Source organism: Liolophura sinensis, chromosome 8 (assembly GCF_032854445.1).
Source record: "Liolophura sinensis isolate JHLJ2023 chromosome 8, CUHK_Ljap_v2, whole genome shotgun sequence".
NCBI lineage: Eukaryota > Metazoa > Mollusca > Polyplacophora > Chitonida > Chitonidae > Liolophura > Liolophura sinensis.
Window position 1 is genome coordinate 9,241,771 of NC_088302.1, and position 27,682 is coordinate 9,269,452.

At 38.2% G+C, this 27,682-nt stretch overlaps 2 protein-coding genes across 2 annotated transcripts; both read left to right on the forward strand.

The window, feature by feature from the left end:
- Positions 1–366: 366 nt before the first annotated feature.
- On the forward strand, positions 367–22,798 carry LOC135472561 (CD109 antigen-like). Its single transcript, XM_064752116.1, has 31 exons — positions 367–451; positions 1,867–1,931; positions 2,374–2,609; positions 3,042–3,067; positions 3,759–3,912; positions 4,581–4,651; positions 5,452–5,577; positions 6,022–6,061; positions 6,606–6,693; positions 6,873–6,990; positions 7,471–7,695; positions 8,160–8,486; positions 9,133–9,234; positions 9,893–9,955; positions 10,581–10,775; positions 11,076–11,225; positions 11,656–11,799; positions 12,749–12,815; positions 13,202–13,334; positions 13,720–13,837; positions 15,119–15,232; positions 15,850–15,948; positions 16,113–16,241; positions 16,739–16,883; positions 17,172–17,348; positions 17,695–17,776; positions 18,371–18,527; positions 19,219–19,299; positions 19,656–19,812; positions 21,295–21,501; positions 22,660–22,798. Exons 2-30 carry the CDS (start codon positions 1,867–1,869, stop codon positions 21,477–21,479), a joined length of 3,774 nt encoding a protein of 1,257 aa, XP_064608186.1. The 5' UTR covers positions 367–451; the 3' UTR covers positions 21,480–21,501; positions 22,660–22,798.
- On the forward strand, positions 21,910–27,639 carry LOC135472546 (CD109 antigen-like). Its single transcript, XM_064752096.1, has 8 exons — positions 21,910–21,990; positions 22,660–22,809; positions 23,146–23,208; positions 23,969–24,078; positions 25,478–25,628; positions 26,451–26,553; positions 26,908–26,999; positions 27,436–27,639. Exons 1-8 carry the CDS (start codon positions 21,910–21,912, stop codon positions 27,448–27,450), a joined length of 765 nt encoding a protein of 254 aa, XP_064608166.1. The 3' UTR covers positions 27,451–27,639.
- The last annotated feature ends 43 nt before the right edge of the window (positions 27,640–27,682 follow it).

Below are 27,682 nucleotides of genomic sequence, written 5' to 3' on the forward strand. Positions count from 1 at the left end.
TATTGAAATCACGTATTTAATCCGGTTGAATTAAACCTTAATAAAATAGGCCAACCGAGGTCGTCAAGGACACATGTACACCGTGAGTTGAGAGAATTTCAATCATAACAAGGTCAGTATTTTATGTGTGGGGTCAGACTTTTTCATTCATAACCCCACCTTGGTGTGACAAAGCTTTGTCATAGGACAGTTCACTCTGTAATATATTCCTACGTCATAGATATTGATGTATAGGTTCCAGATGCTACCATACACAAGTTAAACGAATAACAAACGAACCCTACCAAGGAACTTATCTATAAACAAACCTAAACTATAAAAACCTCATCCAAGTCCGTAATATGTATTATAACTCTTCGAGCTCCGCTTAACCGGTGCGGCATATTGAGGTACCACATCAGCAAATCAAACAAAAACTCTAGTATCATATCGGGGCCAGTCAGAAGTTAAGGTACGCAACAGTTGTTTTGTTTCTTTCCGTTGCAGTTTTACCTTTTTTGTTTAGTCTGTCGTTAATTTGTTTTCCTATTTATCTACTTTTTCAAATTTCTGTTTTTGTCCTTTTTTATTTTATACAGTATGGAACGCTTGACGCTTTTCTTTCCGGATTGTCTTTATTTCAATTTGAATCATATTTTATGCCGTACATCCAAAACTTTCTTCCATTGTAATCCATTGCCTGTTGTCAACTGTTAGCTTTACTCTTCATATTATTACTGATATGTTGGACTCTTTTTCAGCTGGTAATGTAGTTTTCATCAACGTACGCTTCACTTTGTTTCCAAAGTGGAAACCATGTTCTTGTTCAGAATCTAACGTTCATCTCATGTAGCTATATGGAGTATTACTGGTAATTTTAAACATAACTTTTACATTGATTATTCTAACAGTCTATTCTCGTCGAATGGAATAATGTTTCGTATTGCGCATCAACATTTGTATGCTTTATTAACAGTTACTCAGAAATTTCAAATCCATATTTTCTATGATTTACCAATTTGAATAAAAGAATGTATCTATGGTGGGTTTAGCTTGCAGCTGAAATAAAATATCTACTATCAAGAAAGCTGAATTCGAATTGTGCCTAATATTATACATTTTTGTTAAACCTCTTTGGCCTTCAATTAAACAATCATGTCGCCTATGACTTCACAATTTTGGACAGAAAATATTTCACAAAACTTGTATGAGGTAACATATTCATAAACTATTTATGTCTGACTAATATCTAACCACTTGGTATAGGTCGCTAGAATTGAATTATATTAATTTATATTACAAATGCACGTCAAAATTGAAATTCGTGCTGTATGCTAAGATGTTCTTGATACCGGATGCAGACGCGGTACAAATGAAAACTGTTCAATTTACCGAGGAGTAACAGATGGCATTTGACTTATTGATCAGTTTAATTCAATTCTACAGGTTTGCATAGCTGAAAGTGGTAATAAAAGCAGATAAGACTTTCTGCGCTGAAATATAACCAACTGCTTAATACAAAAGAAATGGAAGAATGATAGAAATTCATTTACATAGACATTCTTTAATCCCAATACTTTTGCCCCATTAGCCATTGAAGAGAACATGCCCCGTGTTCTGCCCGGTTTTCTCCCACCATAATACTGACCACAGTCGTATAAGTGACATATTCTTGACTACTGAGTGAAACCTCAATCAAATAAATAGTTAAATAAATTGAAGAGATCATGATGTGGGGCTGTTTTTAAAAATATAATCTTTTATATGCTGATGATCAACATCAAGAAATAAATGGAAAAGACGTCATTTGCGGAAATATTTATTTTGCTTATAGGGACCAATGACACTTTTCACTTTTAACAAATACCTATTTTTCTGTTCCTGCAGATGGCGCTGATGCGCGTTGTCGCCATGCTGACGCTGTGCTTGACATCAGCCTGGTCCAGCAGCGTGTAAGTGTTTTCTCTTACAGTTACTTAAGTTAAAACAGGTGAGGTCGCGCGTTCGAATCTAGCTGTTGCCGAACTGGTCGCTTGTTTAAGTCAAGATTCGTGTCAGATATCACGGCGGTCCGTGATTTACCACAGTTTCCGCCACAAATAAATCTATCCCAAAACTATCATAACTCTTGAGCATAGCTTTAAATACCAATCAAGTACAGGTATATTAAAAAGGCTATATTGACTTTGAGAGAAAAACTTTAGCTAGTTACATCGCCTTCCTTTGTTTGAAACCTATCTGCACTATTACACACACCATGTTAATTTGTCAACTATTAATACATTTACTGTAGGCACAAGTAAACAGCAGTTCATAGTTTTTGCGTCTCTCGATGTTTGTTTTAAAAATTCTTTAAAACATTTAACGAGCTAGATATATCTTATTTGGTTGTAGAGTTTTGTCCCCCGTAAAACCGGAAAAGGAACCCAAACCACTTCCGCCCGAACCCAAACCGGAAGACCTATACCTAGTGTCTGTTCCCAGAGTAGTTCGTCCTGGTCAGTTCTTGGACGTTTTTATCAGCGTTTTTACGAGACAACGTGGTTTTTTGAAACCAACGGTTGAACTTAAAGGCACTGGGTCCGACTACAACGTAACACACGTCACGAGGTCGAGGTATCTGTACTCAAGTAAGCTGAAAAATGGAAATCAAATATATAAGTATATAAAACATGTTAATACTTTATACCTTTCCATCTTCAATTATTCTACATTAATAAGGTCAAGACATCGTTAATACGGACCAAAACAAGACTTAAAACTAGACTCGAAGTTCGATCATAAAATTATACTTGGTCAATATCTTATATATGATTTCTCGTTATTTTAATTAATTAGAATTAATAAGCGGAAATAAAAATCTTCCTTTAACCCGAAGAAATTATCGAATTAAATATATTTTCGTAAATGGTAGTGTATCACAGGTTGCGTTATGTAAAACAATTACACGAAAACCAGTTTGTTTTAAAAATACATAATCTATACGTAAGTATATACACTGCATTGTGTATTTTTGTGCACAGGAAATGATAATAAAACGTGTTAAAACTGTTCACTTGCAGCTATTGGAAACGTAATATCACTCAAGGTACGTTATGCTTAATTCTTAAATAACTGACTGATCTCTGATGTCAATCAAAGCAGATGTAATCTAACCGACTACTCCAGCAAATGAAAAGACTACATCAGCCAATTAGATAATTTTAACACAGTAGGTGGGTCGGTTGATCGATTGGTCAAGCCTTTACCCTTTTTACAGTCTTATATGCAGTGATTAAGTGCTGATTGTATGCGAGATATTCCAATATAACTAGAATCTTTGAAGATGATTATACATTTACATGCCTGAATTTCTCAATTTTTTGAGAACACAGCCTACACGACATTTACCACCTCGACGTTGTCGATCAACTGAACATTGTATTTTTTTATTAACAAATTGCTTAACATAGTTCAAAGGTAGGACGGTCAAAATTGAATTCTGAAATAGATTGTGGCCTTCTCTAAATGTGTCTGATGCTAGATAAGGTTCCCTTTTTTAGATATGTTTGATAGACGACTGTCCCTTAAAATGTAGTCTTTATTGTACTACTTTCACAAAAAATTGTGATTTCGTTTGGTTGCTTTCTTCGTAGTTCACACTTCCCTATAGACTTACAACCAACAGACGAAGTTTCTAAGGGGAAAAGTTGGGAGAAATCTGAGTTACGGATTTTGTGAAAGTGGTCGTATTTGTATAAAACTGTGCAAAATCTTTATCCTGGGAATCTGCCTTACAGGTCCCTCTCACTGTGAACGCCCGCACATACCGTGTTGTGGTCACCAACGAATTGTTATTCAGCTTTGAACACGAGACCACCGTAACACTGGATTCCAACACTATCAATGGCTTCGTTCAGACAGACAAGGGCATGTACAACCCTGGCAGCACAGGTAAGTCCCATTTGTAACCACTCCACATGTTGCGCCCTGATCAGACTGAGGTGTCCCTGGGCTTGTGGGCAAGAACTGTCCGCAATTGTGCACTTCTAGCATAGAGGATAGGCTGATGATTTGAGATAGGAGATGCACATTTTCTTAGACAGGAAACAGCTGCGCTAATAAATCTTTTGAACAGGGAATGCAGCGTGTTTTTCAGACCGAGTTAATGTCACAGATGGAAGTAAAGTTATGCACAATATACATGATTATATGGAAAGCGAGATCGGCCACTAGCGCTCTTCTGACAGGTTTTGTGTTTAAATGACGGCGCACGAAAACACTTATTCTCGAGCCTCACTCAGTTCAAGCCATAAGGGGCTGAACAGCACAAGATTTGTCGCAACGACACGAGAACTTTTTGATACAGTTTACACTCAATTTTCTTCGATGTTTTGCATAAACCTATATTAATTGAGCAAATAAAGAAAATGTTTTGCCAAAGTTTAATAATTCAAAAGATATAAATACAAATCCATTGAGCTAGAGTACGAAAGAAATGACGGGTAAAAGGTGCATTTACCAACAGTCAAAAAAAAGTCCGTACAGGTTTTGAAAAAATAAATAGAAATTATTAGGTTTGTAAAATTCAAACTTTTCTTATTTTCCATTCATTTTTATAGTTCGCTACAGGATTCTTTCACTGGATCAGAATCTTCAGACCTTCAAAGGCAAATACGACGTGATTATTTATGTAAGTGCAACGGTTTACAGCTCTGTTGTTATACGGGACTCGGCTTACTCTTGATTAAGATTTCCTGATCCTCAGACTACATCATTCACGGAAAAGACTTCTTCGTCCTTAGTTAAGACTTCGTCCTTGCTTTCTTCCTTCACCCATTGTACAAACCGTGGATTATAAACCTTCACACGTATATGCTGCTAGTTTTTCATCATGGGGGGCCTCCGTGGCTCAGTTGGTTAGCGCCCTAGCGCAGCGTAATGACCCAGACGCCTCTCACCAATGCGGTCGCTGTGAGTTCACGTCCAAATAATGCTGGCTCCCTCTTCGGTCGTAAGTGAGAAGGTATTCCAGTAACCTGTGGATGGTCGTGTGTTTCCCCGGGCTCTGTCCGGTTTCCTCCCACCATAATGCTGGCCGCCGTCGTATAAGTGAAATATTCTTGAGTACGGCGTAAAACACCAATCAAATAAATAAATAAATAAATTTTTCATAATGTCTGATTATTATGAGTGTCAGTAATTTCATTATTATTATACTAAGTTTTTAGCTTTTTTTTTTTGCTATATAACTGTAAACAGGCAATATTAAGGTGTGCACATTTATTTTGCACGAAATGCTGTTTTGAAAAAAAAAGAGATATTCAGGGTTAAATTAGAATCTTTTTGATGCCATGTTTACCATTATCACATGCATGTGTTTTATCCCAACAATATAGGCCCTTGCAGAATATTGTCTTCCAGTAACTCTTGAAGTTATTGCTGAGATATATGTGCCTTTGCTTGTAATTTGTATTGGATACAAATTTCCAGGACGCAGGAAGAAACCGTATTAAGCAAGACAATGGACTTTCTGACAGCACCGGTCTAATAGAAGGGGAACTGAAACTTTCTGAAGAACCCGTTCTTGGAGAGTGGCAAATCCACGTGTCTACAGACGTATGTACTGTCTATATCTCTTAATTATTCTATATGCTGCCAGCAGGTCAATGAGAACAGTAACAGATATCTTTAGATGTATTTATCACTTTTATAAGGACACATATTTACATTAGTCAGATCTTAAAATAGTATTCACACCATCATATTTACTGAAGGACTCAATGGCACGTTTTCTCCATTATTCCCATTATATAGATCTGTTAACTACAGTTATCACGTCTCTCCTTACGATAATTGATTTACCTGAAATCTCTAAACCTGAAAATATGAAGACGGTTAGTTTTTACAGCTTTATACCTATGTAATTCCATGGAAATCAAATGTTCAAGTTCATTCACTTCAAATCCTTTCTGTGATTTGTGTATGTGTGGTTCTCGGAATATAATGTAAATTTAAATGTTTCGAACACATGTTATGTGTATGATGTATCTTTTGTTGCAGCTTATATCCTTTTCGAAGCAGTTTGAAGTCAAAAAGTACGGTAAGTGAACATTATTATGCAGATATATAGGTTACCTGAGAGGGCATATTAGACTGTGAATTTACATCCAACAGTCAAAATAGTTAGTTCCAAGATGATGCTTTGGTATTCCTCAGATATCTAGCTCAGTAAAGGCCTATAAAGCCTAAACATGGACCTCCATCAGATCTGTCAAGCCACCGAATTAACACGTTCTTATTCTCATAGCACATTAACTATTAAAATAGTCTTTGACATAAACCCTGGAAGTCTTATTAATAAATGGAGCAATGCTTTTTGTAATATGACTTTCGTTACGTATTTGTTCATGCCTTGTCACTGGTGAAATAAGAATGTCCTTTTTATGTTTCACTGGAGACATACACACATACTTCTGTAAACATGATAAATGCAATAATTGTAATTGTAATAATACTAGGCAATAAAGTACAAGCCATAAAACCCAGGTCAGAAACCTTTGATAAACGCTACTATAGTCACAATTACGACTAGTGGCTGCACGTTTTATGCGCGTAATTCATCTCTCCTGGTTCATTTTCTTCAGTTCTTCCCCGTTTTGGAGTTACCGTTTCCCCAGCCAGATCATTCGTCGTCTCCTCAGACGAGAGAGTGGTCGGCACAATTTCCGCCACGTAAGTAAAAAAAAAACCAGAATTTCAGAACAAAAACAGCAAGAAGCCAAATGCAGTTTGTTGATTTTTTTTGTGTATTTGATTGGCTATACTTGGATGACAGCTGTCGGACTTATTGGTGGTTGAAACCACTGGAATGAAAGATGGAAACACAGCAACGGGAAAATTTATATTTACAGATACACGTCAGGAAAACCAATCCAGGGTCGCGTGAAGGTCACGGCCAAGGTTGACCCATGGTACTCTTGGTATAACCGGGACGTGAAGGAGCAACCCACACTTAGCCTTGACCTGAAGGTAGGAAGGAGGCAGAAAATCTCTGAAGAAAACACAGAAAACAGTTTGAATTTTTATGACCCTGGGGCCAATTTCCCCATTTCATTAATCAGTTTTATCTTACTGAAAGTTTGTTCCTAAATGTTGTCTGGCTATAGTGTTTAGTTATTTACATTAAAAATTATTAAATGTACTTGGATTTAAGACGTTTTGTAACGTTTTTTGACGAGCCCTGTTATGGTATTTAACAATATCACTTTATCATTTAAGGCCCTCAAAAAGTCCCAAGTGAGATTCACACTGTATAATCATATGTGAACAAAAACTTCTTTCCTGCACGTTTTAGAAATTTCTCAGAAACATCTGAAAGTTGAAAATCTGTCTTCAAAAATCTCAAAGGTTCCTCTCTGGTTCGCATTTGCTCCAGCAAATTATTGTTGATCTCATAGTGCAACGTTACAATTGCATCCATGTTATTTAAACTACTGCTTTTCTACACAGATTGATGGCGACGTTGGGTACAGCTTTTCTGTGGAAGAGTTGAAGAACATAAGTCGGTACCTTGATTATAGAGACATAACTATCGTAGCTGAAGTGACAGAAGATTTGACTGGAGAGGTAGCGACCTCCTCCGCCAAAACCAAGGTGTATCCACGAGCAGAGAAGATAGAGTTTGCAAGTTCCAACCCATCCACCTTCAAACCCACCCTTGAGTACACAGGCTATGTAAGTGGAACTGTTTTCGCTTGAACTAAGACAAAAACGTTGCATTATTTGGGAAATATTTTTGAATGTCCCAAAACACGTCACCCCTGGAACTGCTCCCCCTTTCTTGTTGAGCTGAACACTAGTGCAATTTGAAATTCAGTCAAGTGTCTACGTACAAACATTTTAGTAAAATCACTGAAAGCTTGAGAGAAGGTCAAAGTAAACGGAAAAAAAACACATTTTCTTTTCCATTCTCAATACCCACTAAGAAAAGCAAAGCAATGCGATGGACAAAATGCTTTAGGTCTGTAACTTGAAATGAATCATGCTCCAATGACCAATGGGTCACTGACACGAGTGGCTCAGTCTGAAGTGTTGTGCTGGATGTTTTCAACCTAGATTTTAAGCAAAATCTAGCTAGACTTAATCTTAATTCTGTGCTAGGATAAACTTTATGGGCAACTTCATTATCTGTCCAACAGGTAAAGGTGCTTCAACAAGACGACAGACCTTTAGCAAAGGCAACGGAGAAACTGGTTATTGAGGCGCAGATAGAAGTCCCTTTGCCAACCACCACTACAACAACTACCACCACGACAACAACAACAAAACCAAAAATGCCAGCCGACGGCATAGATATAGCAGAACCGATCCTCATTGAGGATGTATTTTTTCCACGTCCATACTGGCCATACCAGCCCACGACCAAGTGGATCAGTCTGGACAACCAGGCATTTGACGTCCCAGCCAACGGACTTGTGGAGTTCGCCATGAACGTGCCTGAGGAGGCCAAGAATCTACGTGTTACGGTAACAGTTAACTCCCTTGCAAGACCATATTCTCGATTTTCTCCTTTTTTCTGGTCAAGGTTGCTACAATGTGTATTACGGTCCCACCCGTCATAATAAGTTATAATAAGCATAATAACGACTATTCGGGTTTCAGTAACTTCTATTTTCGAGCACTTGTAAACTCCTCATATGCAGTGCATTTTTGGACCATTTTTGATACTCCTCAAAGTGCGGATCCAAAACCCTCAGTGACCATGTCCACAGTAATGAGGAAAGTCACTTGTTTAAAATTCATCAACATCGAATATTGAAACGAAGAGTATTTAATCATTACTTCAGACAGAGACAATGCGGGCACCTTAACGGACATCGGAACAATGGGCCCTAACCAGGATATTTTCGTTTTCAAAACAACGTTCAATTCAAGTTTCAAATTGTCTTTTTAAATAGATATGTTTGGCGCCTAGCTTTTACGTGGTTGACCTCTTGTTAAGATACAGCGACTTTAGCGAAAGCTCATGTACCAGTGGCATTTTAAGGAATCATTCTTTTACATTTTGGTAATTATGTAAACGTTTCAAGGATCTTTTCGATCAAGAACAAACTGGTTATCTAAGAACATTTACCTTCCTATAATTATCTATTCAAACTTTTATTTTCACAGGCTCGGTACGGAAAGTTGACTTCTAGTTCAAGCACAGCAAAAAGGTTCCAGTCTCCTAGTGAGACCTTCTTGCAAGCATCCCTGAACAACGACCTTCCAAAGGTACGTAACTTAAAACTGAAATGTTATTTATAGCTTTCGTAATGTTACATCCAAGTTTTTGGCATTGGTGAAGGAGAAAAACATTTATAATGATAGGTTAGCATTTGTTAGAAATTAACACTTCACTAATTGCTTCGAAAATGTTGTAATCTAACATTGTTAATACCAGTTTAACATAATTAGGTGTTGTGTTTGCAATATTATTCATAAAATCTTGTAATCTGTGTATGTATGATACATGATGTAACATTATGAAACAAATTGCAAAGAGCCATCGCGCGGTGAAATATTTGAAAATTTTTGCAGCATTTAACACGTATCAATGTAACATTGACAATTTAACAATTTTAAATGCTCTACAGTCTACGTATCCATTTTATATAATTATTATCAAATATGAAATTTTTACAAGGCTTTTGAGTACATAAACAAAGACATTCATATATATCCCGGCAATCCAAACAAGCGAGATTTATCAGCTTCACTGGAAATGTATTAGAAATGTGATGATATGAACCTGTATTCAGTCCAGATAATCGTCTGGTAATATCCAAAGTATGTTAATTTTGTGTAGTTATTTGTTTTGTTTGTTTGTTTTTGTTTTTTTTTTTCATATATTTGAAGAATAGCCTGAACTTATGTCTTACATATGTTGTAGGCAGGTGAGAGGGTAATCGTCAATCTGAAGTCCAATCGAGAGTTTAAGTATTTTACCTACGTGGTAAGTAATCAAATCGGTAAATATTGTTGAAATATGAGAGTATGCTTTTAGGTGTGATAATATGCACTCCGTTCGATAGTAATATCCTTCAGTGCTACTCGATTTCTGTCAAAGTATACCTCCCCTGTCACGGAAGTCTTGCATTTTTACGAAAAGGTTGCCGTGTGCCTGAGGGCGTAACAGATCGGTTTTATAAAAAACAATAGTGAAATATGTCTTTAAAATTACTTTTATTGAAATAGAAATATTGACCAAATTACAATCATTATTTAGCTACATTATTGCTAAATGAAAGAACAGGTCAGTGCTATCATCGTAACATTTATGTCTAAATATGGGTAACAACTATTTGAAAAAGTCAAGGTGTTATAGATGTAGGCCCTACATATAAAGTAGCACAAAATTTTCGTTGTCACCATACAGCTCACTGATGCTGAGTAGCTAAAAACGTATCACGCTGTTATTGTTATATTCGTATAAAATATTGCTTGTTCCAGCGCTTAGCTGTAATAGTCAAATATTTTGTAAATGCACTGAAATTATTCCGTACACTGGTATATGAGTGGAAATCAACCAAGTACTCTATTAAGCAGACATATCTGTTAACAGTCGCTAACTTTTGTAGGTTTTATCCCGAGGAAGAATTGTGAGGGCACGAAAAGTGAGTCGCCGGTATAGCAGGAAAAGGGCAAGGTTTGCAATCCGCGTGAAACCAGAAATGGCGCCAACGTCACGTCTGGTTGTCTATTACGTGAAAGATGACAATGAGGTTGTGGCTGATGGCCTTACTTTCAACGTCATTGGGGCATTCAAAAATAAAGTAAGTAACTGACTGACGTTGATTTATTTATTTGATTGGTGTTTTACGCCGTACTCAGAAATATTTAACTTCTATAACGGCGGCCAGCATTATTGTGGGAGGAAACCGAGCAGAGCCTGGGGGAAACCTAGCATGAGCTGGACTTGAACTCACAGCGAACGGCATTGGTGAGGGCTCCTGGCTCCTGGCTCTAAATAAATTTCTTTGCAATTAGTTCTCGTTCTTGTAATGGTATGAAGGTGACTTTCGAATACATGTGTAATGAAACAAAGTAATTTTAAATTCGACACTTTGTTTTAGGTTTCTTTGGAGTTTAACACCAAAGAAGTCAAGCCGGGTGAGGACGTCAGTCTTCAGTTACGTGCCGATCCTGGTTCCCTTGCCGCTACTCTTGTGGTGGATAAAAGTGTGATCCTCCTCAAGTCTGGCTTCGATTTATCCTATACAGAGGTACGTCAGTCCAAATCGCTACTATCACCTCGAGTTTGAACATGCAGAATGGTTATACGAATGTTAAAGACCTTACTTGTTGCCTCTGTAAAGACAGTCTTTGTATAGGATTATTTATGTATATGAGATTGCTTTTGCATAAGATTGTCTTTGTATGAGACTGCATTTGTATGACACTGTCTTTATATAAAAATTGCATTGTCTTGAACCATTGTCACTTTTAAATTCGAAGCCCTCCATAGATTGTAAAGAAACGATACATGAGGCCGCATATAATTTTGGTCACCAAGGACGGTTTAAAAAATAAATTCTTTCCGTTTTTAATGTGACCCCGTGCACATCCACCTATATGTATCTAACATGAACATTATAAATATTTTCTTTCCAATAATGTAAATATTTCCTTTTCCCCACTGTCTGGTATCGTTAGGTTTTGGACACCCTGAGCAAGTATGACGTCGGCCAGAACAGCTTCCCGACGTTCTTGTGGAAGAAGAAGCGCAGGAGGAAGAGACTGTCCATCTGGCCTTACCCGACGTACGGCGGCGCTGATGACGTTACTGCTGTATTCGCCGTGAGTTACTTTTCTTCATGCGGAGATATCTCATCAATGATGTAAACAGTCAGTAGTTGAAGATCCAATATAAACGGTAACCGAGATCCTAGGTAAACGGTAGTTGGAGATCCCTTGTAAACGGTAGCCGGAGATCCGATGTAAACGTAGACAGTGATCCAACATAAACGGCAGCAGGAGATACGATATAAACAGTTCCCAGAGATGTAAGGTAAACGGCAGCCGGTAATCTCATATAAACGGTAGCCGGAGATCCTATCTAAAAACGAAACCCGGAGATCCAACGTAAACGGCATATCTTTCTTTAGGGGCCTATGCGCAGATTTCATACAGATAGATTGAACAAAATTGAAACTTTTAAAACGTGCTTAAGATCACATAAAACGTGTTATGAATACAGACACACTTCAATTTGAAGTTTTGAGACTAAAACGCAGTTTTACAATGAAGTTAAAGATTGTAAGCAGTTGGACCTTTTTGTGAATTAACAGGAAGTATTTGGAAAGATATAGACCTAGAGGTCATACGCAGCCTTTATGGTTATCATCAGTTATGAGAGGTATGGTAATTGGTGATGAAATTATTCACAACATATTTCTATCAAATATATGCATCTATAATCCAAACCTGGTCTTCTGACAGCAGATTGTAGTAATATACACGAGACCAGTGGAAACAATGTATTTGCTATGCAAAAAGACAATGGACTCCAACTACAAGTTACTAATAAAACTTGTCAAGTTGACGTTATTCATTTGCCCTTTTTACTGTCGTGGTCTCTCTTATTTAACTATTGGTCAGTCACAAGCCTTATTTAAACCTACCATACATTGGCTAAGTCTGGTAGGGATCGAAATCTTGTATTGTGATGAATCAGAATGATTATTTTAATGCCAGATATTTGATCCATCTTTATACTAATATTAAAACTCTCCATGTTTTGCTACAGGAAGCTGGTATTAAGGTCATGTCCAACGCTGAAATCTATGACTATGTGGAACCTGTACAATATTATTGTAAGTATTCTCACTGATCGACGTATAGTCTGGCTCAATGTTTTTTCACATATCTCTTCTTAGTCATGTCGATCAAACGACGGTTGTTCGACACAGATCGAAATTGATTGACCCACTATCAGATTGATACATAGAGTGTGATGTATTCCATATGACGTGAACGAAATAACATGGCATTAGGTTGAGAATGAAGGACACAAAAGGCCATCGTATAAGTAAAACAAACATTCGATATGTTGTTCAAAACCAATCAATCAGTCAATCAATCCATCAGTGAGTTAATCATTTATCCCTATCCTTCCAGATCCTACCATGTCAAGGAGAACATGGAAATGGTAATCATCAATCAAACTTTCGGTTAAACATTTATCCTCACTCTTTTTTAGATCGTACCTTTGCCATGGAGGACATGCAAGTGATGGCAGCGCCTATGGAAGCGTCAATTGGCGGTCTGGCACAAGTAGAGAGGATCAGGACACGCTTCATAGAGACATGGCTATGGAGCCTGGAAAAAGTCGGGTGAGCACGTCAGCGATTACACCAGTAAACTCAGAAATTAATCTGTTAATTTTAACAGAAGGTCTATTGTTTGAGTGTTAGAATGTATTTTGTGAGTGTAAAATAATACGGTCGTCATAGTCAATACAATATCCCGTCAGTCTAATACAGTACCTATGTTGAATTAACCGAGTATGTGTTTGAGAGAACAATCTGCTGCAATAGCAAAATATATACTAGCATCACTTAAACAACAGAATTTCTATGGTATTTAACAGATTATTTTTTGAGAGTACCGGGTTACACACCAACCAGTAAACTCTTCTTCGATGAATACGCTCGAATGTTTTGGCTTAACATGCACCTTTTCTCTCTTCATTTTGTTTTTTGCTTATTTGACTGACAGCGATTCAGGCGTGGTCAACATAGATTTGGTCGCTCCGGATACCATGACAACGTGGGTGGGGACAGCCTTTGCCGTTGATACCTCTGCGGGATTTGGCATGACGGAGGAACCCGCCACGGTAAATAGACGTGTCATTCTCAGAAGGGGGTGGTGGGATGGGGTAGGGGGGGGGGGGGGGGGGGCTGGTGATAGGGGAGGCTTTTCCAGGAGCCTACAGTACGAAGGTTGAAGCCGTGTACTTGTGTTCTTTTCTGTAATACGTCACATATTCTCTATATATTTGTGCGGATAAAACAAAGTAAATCACAAGGTTCTTCATATTACTGTAGCCGATCAGTACAGAATGATGTGTTTTCACATAACTTTTGACAGATATGTTTAGACAGGCTGTTCCACACTGTATGACCTCAGAATCCTTTTACGTGTCAATGCTAACGTTTAGTGCTGTAACTCAGCGCCTAACGTACCATGGCCAATATACGTTAGTACTGACCATGTTCAGCCTGTGAGAAAGCAGCAATAAAATTGTTGACCATCAAAATTTTGACTTATCTATGCCAGCTGCTGAAAGGGGTGAAGCGTCAAGGAAACGTCACTCAGCTCCTCATCACCAACTTACCCTTTCACCATTTCAAGAAGAATTTCAAACTTCCATCGATAAATCTCATACCTGTCCAAAATTTCGACAATTTTCACTATTTTCTCGCCAAACATGGAATTGAACTTCAAGATTTATAATACACAGAATTACATTCGTAAGTGGAAGCGGAAGTCATAATATTGGCTTTATTCCGTATTTCCGGATTGCTCAGCATTGTGCACGAACGATTACAGTAAGGGACATTGGTTTTCACCCCAGATCGGGTCATATTTAAGAGTGTGGAATTTTTCATTATTAGGGGTAGATTATTTCGTTTGCTAGGTGTCTAGGTGGGCCGTAATGTCACATGTTTTCCCCATGATCATCCAGTGAGACAGACTGCAATAAAATGGTACATTTATGTCAGCATTTGGATGTGTCTCCTGTCTTGATTTGGACGATATAATGTTGAATACAAACTGAATCACCAGAAAAGAAACCAGTAAAGCAAAAAATGAGATGCCTTGACAACCGTTTCGTATCACAGTGCTAACTGATTCGATTATTTCATCGTATCATCAACTTTTCAATCGAAGGTTAAGGATATTTGTGCCATTATGTCTACTGAAAAGTTTCACACTGCATATATGCTTTTAATTTTATGAATTAATGAATCGCTGTTGTTTGAGCAAAGGACCTATCCATTATGCCGCTCTTGATTTCCTATATGTTCGGGAAAGAGTGGCAGAGATTTTCAGCTTGACACTTTGTGCTGTTGTATAAAAAAGACGAATATTTCATCTGTTTTTTTTTTCTCAGATTGTGGTGCTAAACAAGTTTTTCGTGAACGTGGTGTTGCCTTACTCTGTGATCAGAGGAGAGCAGGTCGTCCTGCAGGCGAATGTCTTCAATTACTTGGATACTGACCAGAAGGTGCGTATTACATACGCACTGTGGGTGCTTCCATAAATGGCATTGTCTATTTGATTGGCGTTTTGTCTTGCGCTCAGATTTTTCCCATTTGTGCCATGGTGGCAGACATTGCATGTTTTGATTGAAGTGGAAAGTGCAGACTTCTGTTCATCATCAAGCAGCCATGGCTTGTTCACCTTCTTAAATCGAAACCAAGCTGGTTTGTTAGTCGAATCAGTAACTACTTATCACTACCTGATGATAAGTCATTTTACAGAAAAAAAACCGTTTAACTCATCTTTGTGTGAAAACATTCAAAACGATTAAGAAGTATCAAACGTTTATACTTCACTGTTCATTTGACTGCTCTCTTTCGATAAATCGTCACGAATATGGTTACAGTTTTGCCGAAGTGGTGTTAATGTTATCCATCCATTCATTCTTTGATAAAATGGCTTTGCACTAGCTGTACCTTGGCACACTCAATCCACCTTGATGATTTAACATTAGGTTAAGTTCAGTGCAATTTTACAAAAAGTCAATTGTGATAAGCCAAGTTAGATACACCTTGCGATCTACAGATGTTGTCTCTGTTTGCCATCTAGTTTATACAACATTGTGTTGGTGCTTATTCATAGGTTGTTGTTGAACTTCAAAACTCTGACGGCTTCCGGTGTCTAGGAGTTGGAGATGGTGGAGAAATTGTGGAGGGCGACTGTGAAAAGCAGACTATTAAGGTGAGTAGAGTTATCGTAAAAGCACAATCTAGAGTTATCTATTTTCATTTGCATTTTCACATATATACATTTTTCCCAGTATAACCCAAGGCTTACATTTTTTATAGTAAATCTGTTGTTGTCACTATTCAATATTAAACCTAAATGTTAACTGTTCGTTGCAGGTTACCGCAGATAGTGTTGTTTCTGTGTTTTTCCCAATTGTGCCCAAATCCCTGGGTGAGGTGGCCATTACTTTGACAGCCAGATCTACTGACCATGCTGACGGGCTGACTAAACAGCTGAGGGTTGAGGTACGACCATATAGATCTATGTAATAGACAATAATTTGCTAGTGTACCACTTATCATCAATGTCAACGCTATCTCTTTGAGTCTTGCAAGTTATGAAGTGGCCGTTGAAGGTTGTATGCTTGGAATTAGGTGAAATTATTTGGTGTTTAAGAAAACAAACTGTGAATGATCTCTATTCGAATACACTTATTCAAGCTAGCTTTCCTATTGCCGTATAGATGTAATGATTCATTTGTATTAACAAATATATCAGTTAATATGCATCCACTGTGTGGGATTTAAAAGTTATAAATATTTCATTCTAAGACTGAGAAAAACATGAAAACAAGACAGTGTTTGATATGTGGAATCATAAATTGGCACTTAACTTCCTGTGGAGCACTAAAGGCAGATGATTTGTGTAGTAAACCATGTATCTCATTCATTTGTACTTTAATTATTTGCATTTATGAAAATATGTTGTTGACTGACCAATGAAATCTGTTTTTTTTTTTCAGCCGGAAGGAATTCCCCAGGAGTATAACCAAGCAGTTATTGTGGATCTCACCGATTCTGCCGTCACACAGTTCCAGGAATCGGTTAAAGTTGACTTCCCTCCAAATGTCGTTGAGGGTTCCCAGCGCGTACTCGTCAAAGTTTTGGGTAAATATTTCACTTAGAGGGTTGGGCTAAAACATGTATTGGATTTATCTAATAATGATAAGATGAAGATGAATCGAAATGACTTCCTTGGGAAATCCAATGTCTTTGTTTGCAAGGTACCAAACAAAAGATACTGATAGATAAAAGCAACCCATGAGTATGACAGCACCTTGCTTAACTGCTCAAATAATGTAAATATATCACAAAATACCAAATACTAATGATTTATTATTGCTAGGTATGTGAACTGTTTAGACTTTGCTTATTTATTTTTACGCATTTTCTTAGGCGATCTTTTGTCCAGCACATTGAACAGTCTTTCAAACTTGTTGAAAATGTCTTATGGCTGCGGTGAACAGAACATGATCAACTTTGCCCCCAGCGTCTTCGTGGCCAATTATCTGGACAGCGTCGGACAACTGACTGGGGAAAGGCGATCAACTGCTCTGGATATTATACTCTCTGGTAAGGAAATACCAGCAACCCATGTGTTCAGGTAACGTTTAACCAAAACAGGACCATCCCTGCAACACATCTTTACCACAAACACTCTACAACCATAGTTTAGGGGAGTCTAAAACGCAGATCTGGAAATCTAAAGCATACTTCAGGGTAAAGGTAATACGTAAACAAAGCCCTTTATACCTTTCATGTGCTAAACGTTTTCTAGTACTGATACATCGACTAAACCAGTTTCTACAAAACCTGTTGCTTTTTTTCGCGATAGTTTTCAGCTCACGTTGATTTTTCAAGCTTGCAGGAGAACGGTAAATCTTGCAGTAGCATAACCATTGCTTTCCTTTTATTTCAGGCTATCAAAGGCAAATGAACTACATGAGGTATGACGGTTCCTTCAGCGCGTTTGGTGACAGGGACCCGCAAGGAAGTACCTGGTAAGTCCTCTTTCTAATGAACCATTTGAACACTATTTGTGATGTACTTTTTATCTAAAACTCTGGAGTGGTATATTATTGTGGACGTACTTTTTATAAAATTATCATAAATTACAAAATTGATTATGTAGTAAAATTTTTCATAAACACAAGTCCTAAATTATGGGCTATTCCCCTGCAAGCTCTTCAAACAAACAAAAGACCTTGTGTTTTTACCTACATATGGCGTGCAAATAGGGCAAGTGTACACGCGGCTTATTCAGTTCAGTAGGTCTTGCCACCTTCACTGTCCTCTTACAGATGGAATCTACCAGTGATCTCTGTCTTATTATTAGTTTCATTGTAATCAAATTGCTTTAGAGATGTAAACGTTTTAGAGCCCTGCTACATTGATGAAATGTAAAGTAAAGCATACCAAGCCCTTGTATACCAGAACGATGCATACTTACAACGAGGATTCCGGGTTCTTGCTTAAGTTACAACTGTGGTTTATCAGAGAATAACGTATCAGTTAATTGTAACACAGGTCCATTAATCCCTTAATCGTGTACCACTAATGTGACTGTTAATCCTTTTCCTACAATCCCCGTACAGGTTATCCTTGTTTGTATGGAAATCTTTTGGTCAAGCTCGGAAGTTTATCCAGCTCGATGAACTGAGACTGGCGTCAACGTTAAGATTTATCCAAAACCAACAAAACGACGATGGATCTTTCAACGAACCTGGCCGAGTCATCCACAAAGATATGCAGGTACGTGTATTTTTGGTTTCAAAAAAGGAACAGCATACAAGAAATTGACACAGTCTGACGGCCTTTCATCAGTGATGTCACAAGGTCGAATCTAACACTCGAAGGTTTAGCTATGGATTCAAATTACGCTCGTGGGTACATGCCTGGCGAAGGGAGTTAACTCTGCATTGAACCTATTTCACTAATTCACTTCTGAGTAGGGTCAAAGTTTGAATTTAATTTTAGAGCTTATTTGTAGACCCTGTAGGTATTAAAATTTTGATCACCTTATCAATGATATCCTCTAGACACATATATGGAAATGTCAACTTCAACTACTAAAATCTAATAATTGTAACGAGATTGAGATTTTGAGGTAAGTCACAAATGACTTGGTGCAGTCTGCTGTTGGACACTTTGGTTTTCTACATCTATAAACATGACCCCAAAAAATTTTGCCTGAGTACAAAATTGGAATGTCTTGAGAAACTTCGTAGCTTAAACGGCCGACGATTTATGTTGTGTTACATCAGATGTTGTTGAGGGGGGGGGGGGGCACAAATAATTAACCAAATCAAACAATATTAAAGACATTTGCTTTTAAGAGGTAGACGAAAATATTTGAGTAATCAATTTATTATTATTTCGCTATGTTACACATTGCAGGGATGAAACGTTTTCATTGATGTTTCGGTTCTCCTTGGTTTTCTAGGGCGGTTCCGCAAATGGTATCGCGCTTACAGCTTATGCTTTATCAGCCATTTTGGAGAACGACCACGACGACAGCTTAAATGTAAGTCATGAAAATTCTCAACCGGAACGGAAATGTAACATGGCTGAATTTTGTACGGTCTGAGTAGAACGCTTTCTCAACCATACAGTTTCAGATTCTTTTCTCGCTGTTCATGAATGATGCAAAGACTATATGTAAGCTGTCTTCAAAAATACATGTAAGATGAAACATCTGTGTTATAAGCCGTTTTAACAAAATACATGCTTTCAAGGTATGGCTAGCTTCTAGAATATATCCTGTACTCAAATTAATTGTAAAGGTGTAAAATCGCAAAAAAGACGAGTTTTTAGGACAGCGAAGATAACACTGGTATTTTTAATGCGGAGCCCTGAGATGTGTTCCTATGTGATTGACAGACAACCATTGCGCGTGCTCAGAAGTATGTGGAGGATAGAATTCTGGACGAGGAGGACCCGTATGTGTTGACCATCTGTGCCTACGCTCTGGAATTGGCCGAGAGTTCCTTACTACCCCAGGTCCGACAAAAGGTCAAGGATGCCGCCATGAACGAAAGTGCGTATAGAAAATTGTTTGGGTGTAAATGGACCTGGTATGGTAAGGCGGGGAATCCGCCTTTTTGCAAGACTTGTAAGGCTACTTCTTTTTTCAGTTCTGTTTTACTCTTATTTCCTTGTTACATGGCAAGCAAGCTCCAAACATACACTGAAGCAATGCATAGGTCATAAAATCGAAAACTGGTAGACTGCTCCTGTCGCACTGAAATATCCTTTTGTTTGCATTAGACACTGTAGAGTGGGGAAAATCACTCTAAAAACTATTAAGCACGCAGTTATGCGCCAATCAGTTAAATACATATATAACAAATGTTCAGCTTTATACTTCTACTACGCATAACATGTTGATGTTAATGATAGCGAGAGGACCACATGTGCTCTCAGCCAGGATTCACGTATAATTTCGCTATACTTGCTACACGTTACGTAATACCGTAGCTTATCCATTCTAATTCATGATATTTAATGCAAGACGGCCTATATCTTTAATCACACAAAAGTATGCTTCCAAAGGAAAACAAAGAACAACAAAGAATCGAACCCTTCCTTGAGGTGAAACCTGTTCTCCACCGTGACTTCGTCAGTTCAGTGTGCATTGAAGAATACCTGAAAGAAATACAGATTTTAAACTTGCTAAAACCTGACAAAACTGACCACACAATAAATTTATGTTTTACATATGAAGAGAAACGTAAATGAAAACGAAACTTTGACAGCACGTAGAAATACACAGATAAATGTTAAGGTAAAGATATTCTTCTGTTTAGGATTCATCTCCATAACGTAAATTAAAGACACAGTACCTCGTATAAACGAAAAATTGGCGTTTTTGATCGAGGGTGTATCTTTGGCGAGTTATTATTAAGCAACCGTGTCTTTTATAGCCATATAACTTTTATGGGTGATTCGACCAAGTTTTATACTTCTGATTTGGGAATTTACAGAACTGTGCTGTGATTTCTCAAATTAGCACTTTCTCATCGCACTTCTAAGGGGCCGATTCTCCGCCTTACCGTACCGGGCTTTTTAAATACTCGATCTCACTGTTCGTTGAGTCTTCGTGACAATAAACGGTCGATGACGCTTGTGTGGCAGTTTGCGCAGCCTAAAGTTCACTGAAGATCACTTGTTTTCCGCCGATATGGTAGTGCGCATATCGGTACGTCACATGTGGGCAAGTTCGTCAGTTACTTGCCAAAGACCACTGATTTAGTCTGGCACTCCGGTTTCCTCCACTAATAAAATTCCTTCTTCGTGAAATAAAATTTATGTTTATTAGTACAAGGTTGAAGACTATAGTTAAGAAATACAGCTTTCACTCATGAAAATTGTCTTCTGGTATTGTCTACAATGAGAACGTGGCTGTCATTCACCTAGTTATTGCGAGTAATACAAATTATGATATCTGAGTAGTAACCATGGATATTACTTTAAACCTCCATGTTTTACAAATTTGCTTCTTTAAACATGCCATTTGTAGATGGACAAGTTTACTGGAAAACCGCAAGCACGTTTGAACCGCACTACACCTGGCGATCTCCAAACAACGTTCTAATGCTGCTGACGTCGAGGCACGGCCTACGGTCTCCTGGCATGCGCAGAAGAGCCAGACCTTGGGCGTTGTCTGACGATCATACCATGGTTGGTCGGCCAGCAGAACTCTAACGGAGGGTTTGTCTCAACACAGGTAAGATTCTCGGCTATCAAAGTTGGAATACTTTCTTTGAGTTGTAAAACAAAAGATTCTTACAGGAGAACCAGTTTTGTATCAACTCTCAAAAAGATTCGCAAGCCTATTGACTTTTTTGCGGAAATGACATTTTCTTGGTTATAGTACCGTAAGGTTGTATGTTTTACAAGAAACGATAACCATTTGAGAGACCATTTGACAAAGTTGATAAAATTGACTAATTTTGAAATTTGGGGCAAGAGGATGTATATGCATCGTATTGAGTAAAATCGCCGCGATGGATATGTGAACAGTTGCAATCAAAGCGCAACTGAAATATATGACTTATTAAAGACAGCTTATCCATAATAATAGTTAAACTTACATAACTAGAATATCCATTGTGTCCAGCGTCATAACTGTAACATGCAAAGGGACAAGGCCTCGGGAATGCTTAGTTCAACAGCAGAATCCTGGTGTGTGCAGGAATACAATATAACTAAAGACGTACAGCATAGAGAGTAAGACCAGAGCAGAGACGACAGTGTGATAGCTGGCAAATGGTCACACGTAATCAGTGAAATAAGTCCTCTTGTCATTTACCTCGTTTAGGGTTTTATTCTAGGCGTTCATGTAAATGCATAAACAGAAGTATTTTACACGCCTCCTAGCACCATGGCTTAAGCGGAATTAGGTGAAAAAGAAATATTTCAGCTATGTTAAATGCAATTTGTTAAATTTCTGAAATTACTCAAAATGCTGTGTTGTCATCACATTTAGTAAACAATCACATTAAAACAACGCAAAGAGACTCCATCCCTTTGCATGAATACATCCGATTTGCTTACCTTATATACCTTTTTAGTTCTTTAATAGTTTGTGTTGAACATTGTTTTGAGAATTGGTCTTGCTTTTATTGACTTGTAAGGTTTATTAATACTAGATGATTGGTATACGAATGTCTGTTTCGACGCCTGGATTGAGTCAATGGATTTGATTACGCCTGAACCTTGTAGAATATTTGCCTCTATAGACTTCAGACGAAAATGGTACCTGACTAAACTTCTCCAGGATTTTCTCCAAACCCCTGTTCAAATGTTAATAATTTTCTCTCCGAATACAACCATGACCAGTCTCGACCATGAGTACAGGCAACGAGTTTCTATATTCTTCTAGGACACTGTGGTCGCTGTCCATGCCCTCAGTTCATTGGCTAAGCTCATCTACTCTGAGGACAATTCTGTCAATATCGACGTCATTTCCGGTGATATCACCAAGAGTTTTACGGTTGACGATAGCAATCGTTTCATTCTACAGACGGCTTTGGTAAGACAACACACCTGCCTTGCATTTAAAAATACTGTTAAACATCGGCGAGAGAAACATTAATTACAACGGAATGTAAAGATTTCTGTATATCCCCACACATGCATGATCGCATGAATCAAACGATACACTGATTTGATCATGGAAGATGGAAAATATGTTATTGTCACTTGTGCGTTCGGTGTGTGTAAGGAATTTTAAATAAATTTTAAACAAATGTATGGATCTATTAATCATACCCTGGAACTTTCCATTGACCTTGCATGGTAAATCCACATCTGTGCAAATGTTTTTGTAGCTAATTTTACTCATTGCTAAATGTTGTTTACCTTATAGTTAAAGGGCAGCCCTGGTGACGTCTCTATCCACGGTACTGGGACTGGACGGGCGGTTGTACAGGTATGTCTCTTCACATCGTTTTCTAGGTATGTTTGTGGTGGTGCGGAGAGGATCCGTGTCTAGCGAGTCATGACCCAGGAGTCTTTCACCAAGTCCAGCTCATGCTAGCGTCCTCTCCGGTCGTACATGAGAAGGTTTTCTAGCAACTTGCGGATAGTCGTCGGTTTCCCCCAGGCTCTTTCCGGTTTCAACCCACCATAATCCTGGCGGCCAATGAAAATCAAGTCCGTCATATCTGTGTTGAGTTGGTGTATTTTTCACATCAGTAAATAAATAATACTGCTATCACTCAGCATTGATACTCTGTGTCAATACTTTTTAAATGTATTTTGTACTATTGGGCGCTTTCGAACATCTGACAACATACAAAGTAGTCCTAATTAAAATTACACGTTATAAGTAAACTACAGAAGCAGAAGGATACGTTAACTTAAATTTAGTATAATACCTTTACGTTCCTCTTCATAGGCACACGCATGATACAACTGAGATATCTTTAAGCTGAAATAGAGAAGTCACTCCTCAGCGATACTTCCTCTGTGAACAATAAAATCATTTTTTTTTTATTTATGTATATGAATGCCGTACGATAAATATTCCTTCATCAATGTTCAGAAAAGTAAAATTGTAGTACCGGTATGTTACATTTGAAAAACAGTTCAACTTTAGGTTTTACAGGAGGAGACATCCACTCCATATCGTGCTTATTTTTATCATATTCCACTTATTAAAATGTTGATTTTAATTTCTTAACTACAAGGTATCAGTCAGATTCAACATTGCGGATGAATTCATCGAGCCTGCCTTCTCTGCAAATGTGACAGTAACCAAACAAAGCTCCTCTGCCTTTGATATTGAAGTTTGCGCCGCGTAAGTAACTAGATCCTTCACGGTCGCTACGAGTTCAAATCCAGCTCATGCTGACTTCCTCTCCGGCCGCACGTGGAAATGTCTGAGAGCAACCTGCGTATGGTCGTGTGTTTTATCAGGGCTCTGCCCGGTTTCCTCCCACCATAATGCTGGCCACCCTCGTATAAGTGAAATATTTTTGAGTACGACGTAAAACACGATTCAAAAAAATAAATAAATAACTTGATTCGTCACAAAAATTGCCAGCCTCTTTTGTCTTTTGCGTTTGACGTCTTATCGGCTTCTCTGGTACATTGTGTGCGAAGTTGTCACTCTGTTTTATTTTGAACACATTCTCTTATATTTTTTCCTATACACAAATATTTTCTGGGAGGAAAGCTTAGGATAACATTTCCGTGTTGTTACGCATGGCAGGTCGAAATCATGGTCGTGTTCAATTCTGAGAGAGTTGATGTACAGCAGAGCTTGTGTTTTAATCTCTTCTATAATGAAATGATGTGTCATTTCATGTATTGGCTTAGCGGCATGGCATACATACAAACTGGATATATACACGTACAGGTTAAACACTACTGCTTACCTTTATATCATTATATCATATATTGAGTTGTGTATTCGTGATTTGTGTTCCCTTGGTCCGTCTTTTAGCTGCCACAAGCGGTTCAATAACTGCATTTCTGTCGGTCAGTTGGTCGGTCTGTCAGTCAAATGACAAACATTTCTTTCCTCGAGTAATTACGCATACTCCTTACAACGCGCATGCGTCATCACTGCCACCACTAGACAAACTTGACTTTAGGAACCGGTGAGAGGCAGGTAATCTTGTTTATGCTTAGCCTTATCACCTGTGCCCTCCTGCGGAACTATTTAATCAGCATTCATCAATAAAATTGCTTTAGGTTTTGATTAGAAACATGTATATACTCTAGTAAAGAGAATAAAGCACTATTAGGGACAAAGGTTGAGACGGATTGTTTGTATTTTCTGACATCACCTTCTGCATCATCACCGTGATCCCAGTGACCTCAATGTTGTTCAAAATGTCTGTACAAAATTTGCTGCTGATGGCAGTGATGTAAGGCAAGAGATAGAAAGAGGTGCAAGCGCTGTAAGGAGTGTGGTAATTCTTTCCAAAGCTGCGCAGTCTGTTGTTCATTCCTGCGATTGTGATGACGATTTGTGACCAAATTGGTGACGTATTACTCATGTACTGCACAAGAGCAATGGTTAGTCCTGGACCCGAGTTTTAAATAAATTCTTGACATCCCAGTTTTTGACAACAGTCATTCAAATACGAGGGGATTGAGTGCAAGACGGTATCGACCTTTTATAGGATGTCGCAGCTATTAGATGTTTGCGTTGATTTCAGTCTAAATTTATTTTCGATACTTTCTTTCAGATATTTGTTGAAGGGAGCATCTGGAATGACCTACATCGAAGTGTTAACCCCGACTGGCTTCTCCCCTGTCCCGGAAACAGAGCTTAAACTGCAACTCTACGGCAAAAGAGTTGAAACGACAGACAAATCTGTGATTCTATACCTTGATGAGGTACTTGCCTTTTTTTAGTGTTATTGTTTACTATAAATGTGTTGTTTCAACACACCATTTGAGCAGTTCTACATCAGTGGCGTCTAATGATTGCTGTTAATATCACCGCAATTTTTTACTCACTTCTGATTTAGCCATGGTACTAAGTAGGGTGGGTGAGTTAAGTTGCTATTAAGTATTTACGTGAACGGTTAGAATAAAACTCTGAAGTAAACTGACAAAGGTCGGATTTCGCAAGTTACGTATGACCACTTCTGGTTTTATTCGGTATGCTGTGGTCTTGCTTTAATTAAATAAACAAGGTCTCATTCCTTGAACAAAATCCTTCTGGCTTCCTCTGCGGCCGTACGTGGGAAGGTCTGTCAGCAACCTGCGGATGGTGGTGGGTTTCCCCCGGGCGGTTTCCACCCACCCTAATGCTGGCCGCCGTCGTATAAGTGAAATATTCTTGAGTACGGCGTAAAACACCAATCAAATAAATAAATAAATAAATAATAAAACCCCTACGGTAACATAGCAACACAGACCTTCCGTTTAAGTAGGCTTATATTTACGATTTTTACCGTGATTGTGGCTACGCTTTCTTTTAACTGTCGATGTGGTCGATGTTTGCCTTTCTGATCCATATCACACCCGCTTCTGAAGCACGATAGAACTAATTAATGCTTTTAATAACAGTAAAAAGAAAGTCCATGCGTGCATTTACCGTGCGCTGGGGAACTACATGTATATTATAAATGTATTATGTTTCCCGGATTAACAACATCAGGGCGCGCTTCATTCTTTACGTTGTAATCATTGGACATGTATTCATGTTTTCAGTTAACAGCGGACGATTTCTGTTTCCCGGTATCGGCGATCAGAACCGCCCTTGTGGCCAAAGTCCAACCCGTCACAGTCACCGTATTTGACTACTACGAACCAGGTAAGCTGACCTTAATCACATCGAGTTATAGGCCCGTACAACACAAGTGAACGTTTCTGTATTGCCGACTTCCAGATGCCAATGGCAAGTAACGCAATAGACAATTATGTTCTGGATTATCCTTACAAATGAAAGGAAAAGCGTGGAACTCGATCTGAATAACGATTTCATTCATTCGCCAAGGCCACTCATGGCGTTTTTCCAACACAACTGAGTACTGCCGACTGCTTTTCTTCCTTGATACCGTCCTAATTTTGTACGTTATATACTTCATTACAGCCAAAGCACGCCGGTGATTTACTTGCCTTTTTCCATAATTCATCAGTTTAACTCATGTTCCTACTTCTTTTACAGATCAGAAAGTTGTGACCTTCTATCTACCGGAGGTGTTGCAGGACAATGATTTCTGTGACGTCTGCGATGGTGATCACTGTCAGATGTGCCAGGTACGATGTTAACCTTTAATACATGTTTAACAGAAATGGACGGTGTCCACTCTATATAAGCAAACGGCGTGGGGTTGTGTCGCTTTTTTACGGCTGTTGGATTTTTAACGTTAAATCTGATTGATAGAGACTGGGTGATATATGGCAACCGATGCGTATGTCTTTACGAGGTATCTTTAAATTACAATTTTGATAACTATATTATGGCAAAGGCCTTATCGGAAGACATTTACTAACTTCAGGATTTTTTGTCGCGACATTCCTTAATGTGAAAACTATTTTGACGATGACTGCAACAGTGGGTCAGGTACTACCAGACCAACAGGTCTGTGTTCTAAGCGGAATCGCTTCATGTATAACTTTATCTGCCCGCAAGCATGATGTTAACTATTCTCACATGTCAGATTCTTTGATTGTTGTGTCCATTTCTTTTCAGGCAAGACGGAAGTAACCAAAAACTATCCTGAAGACAACTGATTTTTCAGGCATTTAAGTTATAAATCTTATCCCTACTATCGGGTTTTACATTCATGACACTGAATGACTTATGTAGTCATTAACTAAGTCAATTATTGTTATGCACACGTATCTACACAATCATGTACTCTACGACAAACAATAAAGGGCTACTTTAGGGGTATCAACAAGTGTTCTGTGTTTGGTTTGAAAGCTTTGATATTACT

What these genes read in the sequence shown, in the direction of transcription:
- LOC135472561 (XM_064752116.1), top strand. Translation starts at nt 1,867, where the DNA reads ATGGCGCTGATGCGCGTTGTCGCCATGCTGACGCTGTGCTTGACATCA. An exon ending in TTAAGTATTTTACCTACGTG is followed by an intron (nt 9,956 to 10,580) that starts GTAAGTAATCAA and finishes TAACTTTTGTAG; the next exon opens with GTTTTATCCCGAGGAAGAAT. An exon ending in TGACGGAGGAACCCGCCACG is followed by an intron (nt 13,838 to 15,118) that starts GTAAATAGACGT and finishes TTTTTTTCTCAG; the next exon opens with ATTGTGGTGCTAAACAAGTT.
- LOC135472546 (XM_064752096.1), top strand. Translation starts at nt 21,910, where the DNA reads ATGCAAAGGGACAAGGCCTCGGGAATGCTTAGTTCAACAGCAGAATCC. An exon ending in CTGGACGGGCGGTTGTACAG is followed by an intron (nt 23,209 to 23,968) that starts GTATGTCTCTTC and finishes CTTAACTACAAG; the next exon opens with GTATCAGTCAGATTCAACAT. An exon ending in GATATTGAAGTTTGCGCCGC is followed by an intron (nt 24,079 to 25,477) that starts GTAAGTAACTAG and finishes ACTTTCTTTCAG; the next exon opens with ATATTTGTTGAAGGGAGCAT.